Raw genomic sequence first — 15114 nt, 5'->3', positions numbered from 1 at the left:
ATAAGGAAAGGTAAATCGAGAAACCCTCAAACGCTTAAGTGCGTCTTGTGTTCTCCTGCTAATCGGCTTCCAGTGAGACTAAACGACTTAATTGAAGACGAGTTGAGTCGACTCATGCGAATCGTGTCGATTCGCCAAAATTTACTACCCTCGTTTAACGCCTAAATGTACTCTTCTGCGAATCGACTTCTGGTGAGACGGATCGACTTTACTAAAGACGAGTCGAGTCGACTCGTGCGAATCGTGTCGATTCGTCAAAATTTACCACCCTCGTTTAACGCCCAAGTGTGTAATGTGCTCTTCTGGGAAACGACTTCCGGTGAGACGGATCGACTTTACAAAAGATGAGTCGAGTCGACTCGTGCAAATAGCGTGGATTTGTCAACATTTCCTATCTCCTTTTAACGCTTTAAGAAGAGGAAGGTTCATCTCTATTGTCTCTAATCTTCTGCCAATGGATTTCCGGCCGTTTCACGGCCGTAGACTAAGTCGAATCAGATTGGGCAACATGGAGAGGGGTCCAAGGATGGTGGAAATATGTAAATCAGGGTGAAAAGCTGCCACTATAATGGTTTGCAGTTTCCAAAAGTGTTGGGAATTGATGTAGAAGTTGGATTGGGTATGGGTAAGGATTTAATTTGGGAAAATGCAACGAAAACAATTCTCTAGGCGGTTCCTAAGCTTTCTTTTTAATTCTAGAACCACAAAAAATGACTTTTGATATTTACCATCACAAGTCATGCAGGTGATAGGATCCTTGTGTCCTCTCAAAAGTGGTGAAACAGAGTATCTCCCTTGCTCCCAATTCTTATCAAGTGAAAGGGCACGAGTGTAGATCTCCTTCCAGCGACAGGTGGCAGGCTTTAGCCCAGTACATGTGTTATTTGTCAATGATGCATTTGACTTTTGAGAGATTAATGTATGAGGCATTTGCAGAAGATCTTCTCCAAATCTGTCCCACCCCTTTTGAATACAGAAACGATACCTGAAATACAATTACATATAAATGGAAGAGTCAGACAGCCAAAGTAAAATTAAAAGAAGTTAAAATCAAAGCCACCTGGTAAATAAATAAATGAATAAACTTTAATAGCTAACACAATTACTGGTTACCCAGTAGTTTACATTGTTGTCTGTATTAAGAAGAAGTTTTAACTAATTGCTTAAAAATCCCCACTGGCAGGAGGCAACCAGTGGGCTATTTACAGAGCACAGCCGAGGAGTTGTACTAGGGGGAAACCAAGAACAAATCCAGTGAGTGGCAGGGTGGAGGACTTGAACCTGGGCCACTGGATTTCAAGTCCAGCACCTTAACCACTTGGCCATGCTGCCTCCCTAAGGTGGGAATGACTGCAAAGCCAAAAACATTTGTTCTCTATGCATCCTAATTACAGAAGTGCCCCAAGACAACTTTTTCCCAAGATTTCACATTGAGTGTGTTTGCTCATGGTTTAATGCTTGCATGACAGCCAACAACTTCCAGAATCCACTTGACTCAACAATGGCATGACTTAGTTTAGGGACAACTTGTGATTAGTACATCTAAAGTTTCACTTACTCCTGCAGATGGTAACCTAACTGCCAGCCATTTGTTGGCTACATTTGGAAATTTCAATCTTAAACCAATGCTAAACTTTTTATGAGCCTTAAATTGAGTCTAATGCACATAATCTAGAAAATTCCCTACAAGCTCAACAAATCTAGATATATTCTCAGCCACATCACATATTTCCAGTTAGAAGTACACAGCATGGTCAATCCTCGAAAATCCCACAGATTACACAAAGCTTGCTTTCTGAGACACTCAGTTTCTCAAAATGTCCTGATAATTTGCAGTAGTTTCAAAGATACTGTCTGCTTAATTTGGCTGACATTGATTTGTCTTTCCCATTCATACCATTGTACTAAAATTCTTCTGCACAGTATTGTGACAAGCATTTTTTTCCCCAGAGGGCCTTGCAGATAAACCCTCTACACCTTACAATCAGTATACATATTCTCCACACTGTTCCCTAGACATTCCCAGTGGTAATGACAAGGAGAATTTGTTCAACAATCATATATTAGGCTTTTTCAGTTGCAGATCATTTCCTCTATCCACATGATATTAATGTTTGATTTAGAAGTGATACCAAACGGTAACTGTAAGTAGATGCTGTATGCTCAGGGATTAAAAGGGTTAATTAATAATCCTTATAACATAAATCACGTAAAGTGCATGTTCTGATTGGTCAATTCAGAGTGTACTATTTCCCCACAGGTGTATGCTGCTGATGTGAGCAAATGTTTTCCACATTAGCAACTGTTTTGCAAGAAATTGTTTTTATGTTATGAAACAAATGGTAAGCACCACAGTGTACACTATTGAGTTATGGATGCACTTGGGAGGTTTGCTACGCACTCAAGAAGCTAGAGTTACCCAAGGCTATTGCCTTGAGTGACTCTTACTCTTCTTTGATGCTAAGCAACCTCCCGCATGCATCCATAACTCAATAGTGTACACTGTGGTGCTTACCATTTGTTAAATTGTATAACATAAACCCATGATGACAGAATGAATTATCAGATAGGAGATTGTAGTCTAAAGTGAAAATTTAAAACAAAATGTACTTTTAGTAACAAGAGGAATAATTTAGGTATAAAGTACAATTGAGTGCATATATTATTTTGATTTCATGTGAACATACCAAAATGCATTGTGATTTGATCTTTCCCTCCACAATTTGTTGCACTGCGCAACACGGCAGAGTGATTTTACAGAAAGGTATGAGAATATCCTTTCTACCAGTTCTTTTGGTAGAGATGCCACAAAATCTACTGCAAGCAGTGGTTTTAACCCATTGTAAAGCAACCTTAGCTGAAGTGGCTGAAACAAAAATAGCCAAAAAAAAACAAAAATTAAAAATAAATTAACAAGAACAACTACAGTATCCTGATTGTTAATGATGTATTTCCTCGATAATTCTCGAGATGCTTTGCATAAAATGCCGAATGCCTTGGAAATTGTGTGGCAGCTTTACTGACAATCTACACAGATTTGGTGTATCATGTATTCTATAATTTTACCCTGCTGACATGTTCATCCTCTCTAGATTTTGACTCTCATTAACCTCTTCGTGTGCATTTTTATAGATTTCATCAGGAACTTCATTATGTGGTCCTAAGCGCAAAGATGGGGCATGAAATGCCGGTCAAAGGCACTCATCGTGTACATTTAAGACTGTGTGAGACACAGGTGGTAACTTGGAACCTTGTTCCATTCATTTTCTCTTCTTTCGACATCTTAACTAGAGATTTCCCCCCAAAAAGGCCAGTATTAAATAACAAAATCATTCCCTTGAAGAGGAGAAGCACTGGAGGAATTTTAAGGAAGCCTGTGACTGTTGAATTCACTCTACGGCAACAAGTTACATGTAGATGTGTACCCAGCTGATAGTAATGACAAATCCTCAATGATGAGGCGTTTCTTTGATGCCATGTACATAATGTTCAGCCGTTATCAGTGCTGATTCCTTGAACAGTGACAGCTTTAGATAAATATGAAGCAACATTATAAGCTAGGCAACATCAGACATAAACAAACCTGACAGGCGAGGAGGATTCGTTTCAAGACTTCGTTTTGCTGATCACGATTAAAATCTTTAAATGTGTTCACAAACACTTTGGCTCTCTCTTCAAAACTCATTTTTCTGAGTAGAAAGGCATGGATGCGTTTTTCTCAAGCTGTTAAATTCCCTTTTTGGAGGTCTTGATTGAAATAACTTGAAATCTAAACAAAACCTCTTAAAGATCTGTCCCGTGACATAAGAATCACCCTTCCCGCCGTTGAGCCCGCGATCAATTATCATTTTTAGTCACGCTTTTCGTTGAACTAAGTCACGCCTTCAAGTCACGGGGAATCACGCTTCATCGCAACGACTCAACTTATGGTCAGCAGTTTCTCGTGTCAATTCAAAATGGCGGGAATTCCTTGGTGGTTGGTTGTAAACAAATTTGAAAACTGCTGTAACTCCTTGGCTGAAAACGATGTAGATGGCTCCTTTAATTCATTTTAACTACCAAAAGGGATGATATTCTTCATGGAATATTTTTTTTAAAACGGATTGCCCTACATTTCCTGACCGTGGCACACAAACGGATCGAGAGTAAAGATCTTTCTTTACAGCTACCAAAACTCGTAGAATTATTTATGACGAATTTAAATTGTTTAGTACGAATTTAGCGATAGTTGAAGATTATTTGTCGAGAAAATCAGGGAAGAATTACAGCAGAGGTATAACGTGATATCTATGATGCAGAGAGGACAAACAGATAAAGATCGGCGTCGAAATGCCACAAATGAAAGTCACGCTCTGAGAGATTTAGCGAGCAAGTTGAAGATAGAACTTTTACAAAGTCAAGTGGAAACTCAAAAAGTTAAAGATCAACTCCAGTGTATGATATATCTTGTTCGCCGGTAAGTAAGATGATCTCAATGATAAAGTCAATGAGCATTAGTGAGTATTGAACCAGTAATGCACAAAGAGATGAATTTCTACGTTATCTTAACAAGTGTATCACTCAAAATTACCTTTTTTCTTTTTATTTTATCATTTTAAAGTGTGAATAGTGATTTAATCAAAACAAATTTCACAGGCCACGTTATTTAAAGACTAAACCTGATCATATTGTTTTTTCATGATCATTAAACTTAACCAAATTATATACTGTTTAAGAAGTTTTGAAATGTTCATTATGTAGACGTTCGATCAATATATGAAGAATGTAAGCTCTATAGCTCATCTCAATATTTAAAAAATGATGTGCATACTTGTGATTCTCAGCTGGTGCTATCCCCCGAACCTTCCCATGACCATTCTGCATTGAAAACTCTAACTTTAAAAACTGCCCATCAACACCTACACCCCAGACTATCCAAAACCTCCAATCCTTGGTACCTCACAACTCAGATCTTGGTAACCCTTCAGTCATATCCTTGAAAAGTTGTTTCTTAATACAATACTGATACAAATGCTTTACTTTGACTTTTTGACAGAGTAGGGAGACAGTTGTGTGTTACATTAAACATCTACCTTTGTCTACCCAATTAAAAATATTTGTGAGTTTCTGGGATTCTAACTTTTCAGCAAGGCTTAGAATGTAAGGTACAAAAGGGAATAAATATTCTAGGGGTTCAAGTTGTTGAGCCTGAATGAAGGGTGCAAGTTTTGTGGAGCACTGAGATTTTCAGGGAACTTGAATTGTCAAGGTACCCAAGGGTCTGTACATGTAGTTCTAGTTCTAGTTCTCTTCACATCCACTTGTTCCTCTACACTTATCATTTCATCCTTTTGAAGCTGCAATGGGAGACTGTTAGAATTTAAGTGTCTTGAGGAAAACTATAGACTTGAGGCATGAGTAGTCCAGTGGTCAGAGCGCTGGACTCTAGGTTGGATAGCCCGGGTTCAAGTCCTGGCTGGGGCACTATGTTGTGGCCTTAAGCAGGTCGCTTCACTCACATTGCTTTGTCTTCTCAGATAATGCATAAAGGCGTAGGTCCTGTCTCCTGCAGGGTTTGGGGTAGGAGATGTTAATTTCCCACACACGAGATTACTGTGTGGTGGATGCCCTCCCCTAGATGGGATGGGTGGGAAGGTGAGATCGCTACATGACTGAAGCGGCTGCGAAGGTGCCTGATAAAATGCTGACATCCAATCTCAACCTTACTACATTGAGGCTGAAAAGCCCCTTTAGGGGAGCTTCAATTAATGTTGCACTTGCACTTACAGCATGCTTCTGTAGATTTACTATTTAGCTGAGCTCCTCAAAAATCCCAACCTTGAACCTTTAATTTTGTTTCCTCTAATTGATTGCCATTCTCTGTAGAGCCTGGCAGGGAGATGAAGTAGCATCAATACATGTAGCCAATATTGTAGGTAAGTTGATGTTTTATGTTTTCTTTCTTTCTCCTTTTTTCTTTCTTGTTTGTTTTTTTCTTTCTGTGCAGTTGGAGTTGGGGTTTATTCCCTAATATAAACAATCAATAATTATTTTCTTGCTTTATAACCATAAATATTTGTAGTTATTAACCACAGCATCAAGGAATTCATAAGAAAAAAACATTTAATGAATGGCTTTCTCTTGATCTATATTCTGGCAAAGTTGTGTACGTTGTAATTTATTATTAAAAATGCATTATGTTGTATAGGTGTGGCCCCACCAAAGATGCAGAGGTCAGACCAAGACGAAGTTATGGCCACACCAAAGGTTACCTCAAATTATCTGGAGCCCCTATCATTAGCTCACTCAAATAACTTATATTTTTTCCCTCGGTACATTATCACTGAATGACCTTTAGGCTGAACCTATGATGTAGTCCACACCCTTTGTATCCCTCTGAGAAGAGAACTTTTTTATCGATAACAATCTGTTCTTTTTTGCTCTTAGTGAAGTCAAAGTCCAGTTATATCCTTATTTAATGAATTGATTACTCCATTAATACCATACTTGAAACATTTTTATGGACCAGTGTTTACTAATGACGGTTTTGTGTAGTACATGTACATTTATAATGTACTGTACAGGTAAGTTATTTTAAATGAATGTATTTGTTTTTAAGTACTGGTCAATTTTTAAAGTCTTACAACATATCTTTTCTAAACACATCACAGATCTTAACAGTTATCATTGAATACAGGGTCAAAAATGGTGCATATTTTTATCCCTAATCCTAACAAAATATTTTCCGTTTCAGTCCAGAGCTCTGAATGGCTGGGCTCGACTCGTTATTGGTCTGTTAAATCGCATGTACCATGAGGAGGAACTTGAACTGCGAGCGAAACAATTTTTGTACATGCGTGACAGAGAAGAATTACTTGACGAGCAGCTGATATCACACAAGAATATCACGCACCATCAAACGAATGTGTCCCTTTTGCAAACCAATACTTTACAATTACTACAGGTATATACATCAACAACGTTTAAAATCGTTAAATGTCAGCAAATCAGATAACTTATTTGTAGTGGATTAAAAGTGTGTACATGGAGCGGAAAGTTTTTTTCTTTGGTTGTATGCACAACATTTTATCTAGTTGTAAATTCTCTCTGTTGGAGTTTCCTCTTGGCTAATGGATACCTTTTTGTAGAATTTTCATGCAATCATTGAGCTCTATCCATTGAGCTAACCGCCTCCCGGTTAGCTCAATGGATAGAGCGCTGAACTGATGTGCGGGAGGTCGAGGGTTCGAGCCACGCGGCCGGACCAACACGCAAGGTCTTGAAATAATTGAGAAGAATATGCTGCCTTTCTATAACATCAAGAAATGGTTAAGATATTCTAGTCTTCTCGGATAGGGACGAATAAATGGGGGTCCCGTCTCCTGCAGGGTTAGGGGTAGGAGACGTTAATTTCCCACGCACGAGATTACTGTGTGATGGATGTCCTCCCCTGGGGTGGGATGGGTGGGTTGTTGTCTTGCGTTTCATACACGAGCTTACGGCTCGGGAAATATGGGTAACCATGCCCCACGTAAAGACATTAAACTTTGATTACTATTACTATTACCATTATTACTATCATGTTTTAAGGGAGTGTATCTCAGCATTTATTAAACGAAATCATTTATAATTAACAAATGGTGAACGCCATAGCGTGTACTATTGAGTTATGGATGCACGTGGGAGGTTGCTAAGCACGAAAGAAGCGCAAGAGTCGCACGAGGCGATGGCTGAGTGCGACTCTAGCTTCTTGAGTGCTTAGCAAACCTCCTGAGTACATCCATAACTCAATAATACACGCTACGGCGTTCACCATTTGTTTTATAACATAACATTGATACATTGGAACAAGAGTTCCCTTTTATTTAACAAATCTTACGTGATCAGAAAAAACAAGCGCGCGCGGAAAATAGTCTAAGCGTTTGCTCACGTCAGCAGCATACACCCATGGGCAAATAGTAGATGCTGAATTAACCAATCAGAGCGCGCGCTTTGCTTTAGTTATGTTATAATGTCTGTTCGGATGGATACGTTTCTACAGGCCAAAGAAGAATGCAAAGCTCGAGAGATAGCGGGGGAACGAGAGAAAATTGAACAGCAAAAACAAGAATTGAAAGCAAAGTTTAGAGGAAGACCATCAAAGCTTCAAACCCGCGGCGTGGCCCGGAAGGAAAGGGTAGAGAGAGTTGTTGACTTAGATGTGTCGGGTAACCTCTTAATCAGCCCAGTCAGGAACAAGAAGATGGCGGCTGAGGAAAGTACTGTAAGTATTCTGTGTGAAAAGAGGTTGAAAGGGCCACTTTCAGTGAGGGGCTGGATAAATGCTTTCTTTGTTTTATAAAGTTGTCAGGCTGCTGAGCTAGCGAGGTCGCGAGCGCGATGACTAAAGATAAAAGTGGGTTTCAAGGAATGAGGAGGGGGATAATTCTCATGTGTTGCCCTGCCGCGTTATGTTAGCTATAAGGTTTTGTATTTTTTCTGATTGAGAGCATTTGGAAGATTCAAGACTCCAGCTTGCTACGGCTTTTCTTTAAGATTATACAACACTAACTGAGAATGTATGACAATCGTGTATGTGCACTGCGGTTTCTAAGAAATGTATATGAAAGCGATCCTCGCAGTAATGAACGCTGTTTAAGCAGTAGTCTAAATAAGACCTATACAACATTCTTTGCTCAGTATCTGTTAGTATCTGAGCAACTGCGCACCCACCCCACCCCTAACCTAACAACAGTCAAGTAATAACAAGTCAGGGAGGGGTTAGTGCGTAGCTGCTCAGGCACTATTATTGATCCGAAAAGAGTATAGGAATTGGTTCGTCTATTGATTTTTTCCTTTTTTTTTTTTTCTTTTTTTAAAGGGGAGGCATGTAAATAGCCCAGAAGACGAGGAAGACGAAACGATAGTCGAAGGTTTGCTGCAGACGATACAAATATTTTGTTGTTGCGTTATGAAAACATCCATTACTGATATGTTGTATACCTTTGTGGTTATAGTTGACCACTAAGCCAGGTTTTATTCTCTTTTATTTCAAACTTACCGTCATATACTTTTATGTCCAAAAACTTGGCATGAAAACGTTCGAATCACAACGCATCTCTAAAGTTTAAAGTAGTGCTTTTTGTTACTCTATGAAAACTCCATTCATAACTGTGTGTCTATTCCTTTCAATGTCCTCCAGGATCGTCCTCCTTCAGCAGCCATATTAAGAAAGAAAGCGAGGTAAGTTTCATTTTCTTTTTCAATTTGTATCATTAGCCGTTTATGTCTGCCCTTTTCGCCACAAACGCCTTTTTGCTTTAAAACAGCACCTCTCTCTATGCTTTACTGTAGCTTATCGCCTTCTGGGTGGTTTTTTCTTTTTCAAGAGATGGTATCTCAAACTGATGGAATATTAATCTGAGAATGCTTTCCTTACTCTAAATGTCGCTTCCTTGAGATAACTCAGATTTTGAACAGCTCATACAAGCAGCTGTTTGCGAGATAGGCTATTTTTGTTGATGAAAGGGGGTAAGTTTCTAGAGAAACTGTGATGCTGCGTCGGTGAGGGTAACAAGGTCATTTGGTTTTATCAACTGAGTTGATAATGTAAGTTGGCTACCGTTAAGAGTTTAAAAGCTGACGTTTTGAGCGTTAGCCCTTCGTCAGAGCGATTCGTTTGGCTAACGCTCGAAATGTCAGCTTTTGAACCCATTACGGTGGCCAGTTTACATTATCAACTCAGTCGATGAAACCAAATTTTTTTTATTGATGTCGTCGTCTTTGTAATTATTGTTAGTTCTGTTGGTGCTGCTAGCACAGCCCATGCTTCAGCTCCTGCATGTGGTATCTCTCTTGATCGCTCTCTTTTGTTTTTTTGTTTTTTTTTTTCGAACATAGTCGTTCATGTTTGTTCTCATTCGTTTCAGAATTCAAACGATGTCTTCCTCACAAGAAGAAGATCTAACTCATTAAGCCGGTAACTGTAGCTTTGCTCTCATCACTGTTATGATAATCCATGATTTTTACGTTCGCATTCGTGCTCTCAAACCCAGCACATCCCCGAAAAGGATACTGGTTTAATGTACTAGTATATTATTACCACTATTCTTTTGCACTCAAAAAATGCCAATTTTGATTGAAGTCTCACGGTATATGGAGATCTTTGGTTGGCAGAAACCCCTTCATTTGTCGTTAACTTACCGTCATCCCTCGCGTACATGGGGCCTAATCGAAGAGGTGGAAAGTATCTCACTCATGATATTCTCATTGAGCATTCAGATTCGACGTCGGCACTGCTCACTTCGCCAGGATATAACCTGGTCTAATTTCTTTATCTCAAATGTCTCAGGGAGGAAGCAGCCTTACCGAAACAGAAAAGAAGTGGCAATGTAAGTTAACGCAACTTAATGTAGCCTTTATTCTAATGAAAGACTCATTAGTTTTTAAAATACTCGTTGCCTCTTTCATGCTTCCTTCCCTATTGCTTCAGCACACTCGTTCACAGACAAGCGAAGGGACTGGAAAAAGAAAACCGAGGCCCCAAACTGCAGGTATGTAAGTTTTAGATCAGCCGCGGTACGCTCGCACTGTCTCGTGAGAAATTTCAGATCGTTCTGGTATCAAGGTGCATTTTTGTATTAATTTACCAGAAACTCCTCCTTGTGGAAGTAAGGTATGTTGACTTTTTCTTTGAGGAATTTACTAAAATATATTTCAAGTAACACATGAAAAGCTAACGTCTGTATAAGACTCAAATGCCATAAGTACTTTAACTTATTATCTCGTGAAGCATAAGGGAATCTCATTGAACTTTTGGAATCACGAGTACGAACCAGCCTTTTCTACCAGGACGCACGGTTGTCATGCATAAGTGACCTTCCCTCCCTTTTTCTGACACTAAACAGACTGTAAAGAAGTTTTTTTTTTCTGCTTTTGTTTAATATATTTGCGGCAAAATTGATGCGAAATCTAGTTCTAAACCTTGGCAATGCTAAAGTTTAGTCACATTAACTGTGGCTTCATTGAATATAACAGCTGTGAAAAGTTCCAATTCAGAGGGTAGCATGGTTGTGAAAAGCAAAAGAAGGCCTTTGTCCGCCCACGTGACCCATCCCATGCCTTGGAGTAAACCTCCTCCAACCTTCGACACAAGTAAAACTAGAAGACAGCTAGATCTCATCGAAAGGGACTTAAAGTTCACGACGAAAGCGCTTCAGGATCGACTGGGTATTTCTAAACAGGGATTTGTGTGAAAAAAAAAAACGTTTTCATTGCCGTAGCGTAAGGCAGCGAAAGACTTCAGATGCGTGGTAATCATCAGGACACCTTTTTGGCATAACTGCGGTGAAAGAGGAAATTTGTAAATTCAGCGAAGTCAGAAATTAAGTCAAGGAGTTTTTGTTACGCTTTTATTTCTTTATATAAATAGAAAAGACTCAGAACTCTAACAAAAATCTCAATGTTTCCACTTAGCAAATTTGGTGAATTTTCTGATTGTCTCGTAGAATAGATTATTTTTTGAGGCATGTAGACCCCGATTTATGTAACAGTTTGATGACATGTAATAGTAATTTGGAAACATCTAGTACTTCCTTCTTTCGAATTTGTGTTTGGTTTTTGTCAAAATCGGAAATTTAGCATTCTTGCACTAAGCAAGCCGCTGTATGGACTTCATTTGGTCAGCGGTTTTTCTCTCAGTGCTCACTCTTTTAATGTTTGACGTCGCGTGCGAGTGATGAATCAAGTGTATCATGGATGCTCAGGTTATGGGCGGGGCTCGAAAGCTTTTCGTTCGGGGTGACAAACATTTACGCCACTGTTAAAAGTCCAGCCATGTTTTATTTCATTCAGTCATGCTTTAATTTGTACAACTCAGCCGCTCACTGGAAGATGATTACAATTGGTTTGAAGCGACTGAAAAAGACGATCGTACTCTGCCTTATTTTTGTAGTTGAGTTTATCATCGATATGAACTGGATCTGGTTTGCGGAAGACACCCCCCCAGCGAAGGCTTGCATCTTGCTTGATCTTTTGGATAAAGCACTTGACTCCTTTGGGGTGGTTCTTCTCGTTGAGCAGACAACGCGAATTGCAGAAACGATTCCCGTCTCTCAAATTCATGTCGATAGCGTGACCCACGAAATGGTTACTGCGTTTTGCAGGTTTATACACGGCGCCTACTAGTTTCTTTCCATTGTCTTTCCTGAAGGAACTTGTAATTACCACCTGGTAGACGACAAGTAAGAGCACCAGAAATAAATTTCATTTCGCTTCTCCCTAACGAGAACGTGTAAGGGAAAGCTTTTTTTTTTCTAAAATAACACCTAGAAACAAACCTTAACCCTGCATTGCCAAGCATAGCGGTTGATATTTATGATTGCTCCTTTGAATTCTGGGTGAACATAACCGAAGCCTTCAAAGTGGCCGCCTCGGAATTTCAAAAGACCACAATTCCCCAGTAAAGAAGTAAAGAAGTAAAGAACACATATGGTGAAAAATTAATTTCTCTTCGCAAAGAAAGGATAGAGGTCACTTCTATGAATTTTGTCTCGTAGCCAGAAATTTTGCGTCGCTCTTATTCAATTGCCACTTTTGTCGGCCTTAAGGCAAAAGCTATAGCCAAACTCTTTCGTAGCGTTAATATTTTGGCAACACGTCAGGAAAAAAAATTCCTTTTAACGCACTCGGTATGATACGCTTGTTGATCGCGGCTAAAATTCCTCCGAGAGAAAAAAATTGTTCTTACCTGCTGATTGTACAGTGCCAGGGATTGCCAGTAGCATCATGGCCACCAAAATCATCTTTAGCTCCATTGTTTTTCGCGAGATACGAAATCTTGACAAGAAATATAGTTTATTCTTATATAGGATTATTGTCAACAAAAATCGTTGCGTTTCTAGATCTTTGATCAGTGATGCTGTACATGTAGAAATTTATGCGTATGTATTACTAGATTCTAAAAATATAGTGTAGCAGAATTCTAAGTTCGTAACGACTGTGGTTGCAAAACTTCTTAATTTGTTTTCTATACACCGTAAATTAAAGCTTTTCCCTCGCTTTTAATTTCGATCTCGTCCAACGCCGAAATATTACTGCCCTTCGAGTATATAATAGTCGTCTTCGATCAAGGAACCCTGTTCGCAAGGAAGAACATTACAACCATAGAGCTGAAATTTGTCACAGGGGACACTAAAGGTTCGATACTACTGGTTACCTCAATTCAGTCCTTGCGTCTCAAGATCCAGAAGTGAATTATTAAATTGACTGACTCGAAAGATAGTTAAGGGTAGAAAGTTCGACGGCTGTACATAAATTTTAACCTGTACTTCCTCGTTGAACACGTTGGACTTTTGTTTACTTTTTACATTGTCTTAACGCAATTGTTTTGACCCATCAATTAGGAACAGCAAGCCCCCTAACAATTAGATGAAGATGGCAAAATCGAGGAAAACCAAATAAGTATTTTTATGCTTTTATTGAAAATGGTTGAGGCCATCTCTTCTTAATACTATTATACTTTGCCTGTACCTTTGTATAAATAAAATTTTTTTACATTTGAATTATAGATTCCCTTCTTATTAGAATAACAAACTTGAGGTATAACCATTCAACCGTAAATGACATGTTAGTTTGGGTAATTATTTAAACATCTCTAAATTGCCTCTTAAACTAAAAATATAGAGGTGAAGCAACCTCTTTATCGATCACGAATTAATTAAAAAAAAGTCGACGTTGTCACACTGAAATCAACGGAGGAATGGAGCGAAGGCCCATCCTATTTCGCGGTCTGATGCTTCAACTCTTATGGTACGTTACAAACATTAAGACCTCGATAATGAACCGGTCCCCATATGAAGGATGAAGGTCTCTTGGCTTCTTTATTGCAAGCATCACGCAGACCACCAGGATCAGAAACGTCGAAAGCGACGTCTGAGCGAATAACAGTCAGTAGAGATTGTAGATGTTAACGCGAGAGTCAAATAAACAGAGATACAAAACAATATTCCAGTACGACCGGAAGTATAAAATTTTCGCGATCTACGTCCAAACCTTTTCGGCTTAAATTGTATGGGATGACTTTGTTAACAGCAAACATCATCTTAAGTTAGTTTTGTTTCTATCAACGATTGTCATTTATTTTATTGGACATCTACAACTTCATTACAAATCCCAAGGCAATGGGGTAATGGCTTTTAGGGCCGGTTAAAATGTTAGCCATTTTACGGCTAACGGATAGCTTTCTCCCTTTGTAATTAAAATAAAAATATTTTACGCTTATCTTTTTACGCGACCAACGGCTAAAATTTGTAAATTTTTCGCCCAACGGTTGATATCAAGGCTGCGCTAGGTATGGAAACGAATGGAAGCCATGTTAGGATAAAAACTGTCGTCACCATAAACACAGTCATGGCTAATTTTCGGCATGTACTAAAACCAGTCACACCGTAACACTCCGGAACACCGAAACACCCCGTAACACCGTAACACCCCGGAACACCGTAACACCCCGGAACACCGTAGAACCCCGGAACACCGTAACACCCCGTAACACAGTAACACCCCGGAACACCGTAACACCTTAACATCCCGGAACACCGTAACACCCCGTAACACTGTAACACCCCGTAACACCGTAATACCCCGTAACACCCCGTAATACCCCGTAACATCCCGTAATACCCCGTAACACCCCGAAACACCGTAACAACCCGTAACTCCGTAACATCCCTGTTACGATGTTCCGGGATGTAGAAACTGCCCAAAGGCGAAATAAAGATAAACTGGAGTAACTGCTCAAAGCGAACTACTGTATGACTAACGTTAACGGAAGACAAACTCTGAACAGAGAAAAACTAGGTTATATGCAAAAACGACTAGCTTACTTAAAGTGCAATTAGCGCCTATATTACGAAAGAAACTCATGAACGAAAAATACGTGACATAGAAACTACAGAAGCTAACTAACCAGCGAAAAAATACTAACGACCGACGAGAAAAAGCGACCAGACAAAGAGGCCGTTTACACGGCAGAAAAAATCGGGTACGGACGTGTCAAAAAAGTAGTACGGACCGCATAATTTTAGCCGTTTACACGGATGATGTTTTACCACGGGTCGGACAAAAAGAGGCATTAGGACCAAGTTAGCAAGGTTG

The 15114-nt window shown here is 39.4% G+C and overlaps 3 protein-coding genes across 4 annotated transcripts in view; 1 reads left to right on the top strand and 2 right to left on the bottom strand.

Annotated features, from left to right (window-relative positions):
* The window catches only part of LOC111326862 (uncharacterized), an 11830-nt gene extending 8012 nt beyond the window's left edge, over positions 1–3818 (bottom strand). The window contains exons 1-3 of the mRNA XM_088754137.1: positions 3584–3818; positions 2688–2866; positions 729–985 (exon numbers count right to left, since the gene is read on the bottom strand). Coding sequence (XP_088610263.1) covers positions 729–985; positions 2688–2866; positions 3584–3685 — 538 coding nt within the window. The 5' untranslated portion in view covers positions 3686–3818. The remainder of the gene's footprint in view (positions 1–728; positions 986–2687; positions 2867–3583) is intronic.
* Positions 3819–3938: 120 nt separating this feature from the next.
* LOC111326913 (uncharacterized) lies at positions 3939–13520 on the top strand. 2 transcript variants are annotated; one of them, XM_022930998.2, is made up of 11 exons: positions 3939–4456; positions 5866–5915; positions 6188–6246; positions 6734–6943; positions 8021–8242; positions 8840–8891; positions 9161–9201; positions 9888–9937; positions 10310–10349; positions 10451–10511; positions 10996–13520. In XM_022930998.2, exons 1-11 carry the CDS (start codon positions 4290–4292, stop codon positions 11211–11213), a joined length of 1170 nt encoding a protein of 389 aa, XP_022786733.2. In that variant the 5' UTR covers positions 3939–4289; the 3' UTR covers positions 11214–13520. The 2 variants fall into 2 exon arrangements, with proteins under 2 accessions (XP_022786733.2, XP_088610293.1); XM_088754167.1 differs by lacking the exon at positions 10996–13520 and adding an exon at positions 10611–10976.
* Positions 11780–12773, bottom strand: LOC148734779 (uncharacterized). Its single transcript, XM_088754168.1, has 3 exons — positions 12709–12773; positions 12297–12414; positions 11780–12186 (listed from the first exon to the last, which is right to left on the bottom strand). The coding sequence occupies exons 1-3, from the start codon at positions 12771–12773 to the stop codon at positions 11833–11835; spliced, it is 537 nt and encodes a 178-aa protein (XP_088610294.1). The 3' UTR covers positions 11780–11832.
* Positions 13521–15114: the final 1594 nt, after the last annotated feature.

The sequence above is a fragment of the Stylophora pistillata genome, chromosome 3, assembly GCF_964205215.1.
Source record: "Stylophora pistillata chromosome 3, jaStyPist1.2, whole genome shotgun sequence".
In the NCBI taxonomy this organism is placed as follows: Eukaryota; Metazoa; Cnidaria; class Anthozoa; order Scleractinia; family Pocilloporidae; genus Stylophora; species Stylophora pistillata.
Note: the sequence above shows the minus strand (reverse complement) of the source record. Positions and strands in the feature narration are given on the sequence as shown.

What these genes read in the sequence shown, in the direction of transcription:
- LOC111326913 (XM_022930998.2), top strand. Translation starts at nt 4,290, where the DNA reads ATGATGCAGAGAGGACAAACAGATAAAGATCGGCGTCGAAATGCCACA. An exon ending in ATATTAAGAAAGAAAGCGAG is followed by an intron (nt 9,202 to 9,887) that starts GTAAGTTTCATT and finishes CATTCGTTTCAG; the next exon opens with AATTCAAACGATGTCTTCCT. An exon ending in AACAGAAAAGAAGTGGCAAT is followed by an intron (nt 10,350 to 10,450) that starts GTAAGTTAACGC and finishes CTATTGCTTCAG; the next exon opens with CACACTCGTTCACAGACAAG.
- LOC148734779 (XM_088754168.1), bottom strand. Translation starts at nt 12,773, where the DNA reads ATGGAGCTAAAGATGATTTTGGTGGCCATGATGCTACTGGCAATCCCT. An exon ending in CCTGGCACTGTACAATCAGC is followed by an intron (nt 12,415 to 12,708) that starts AGGTAAGAACAA and finishes TTCTTTACTGGG; the next exon opens with GAATTGTGGTCTTTTGAAAT. An exon ending in CTTGGCAATGCAGGGTTAAG is followed by an intron (nt 12,187 to 12,296) that starts GTTTGTTTCTAG and finishes GTCGTCTACCAG; the next exon opens with GTGGTAATTACAAGTTCCTT.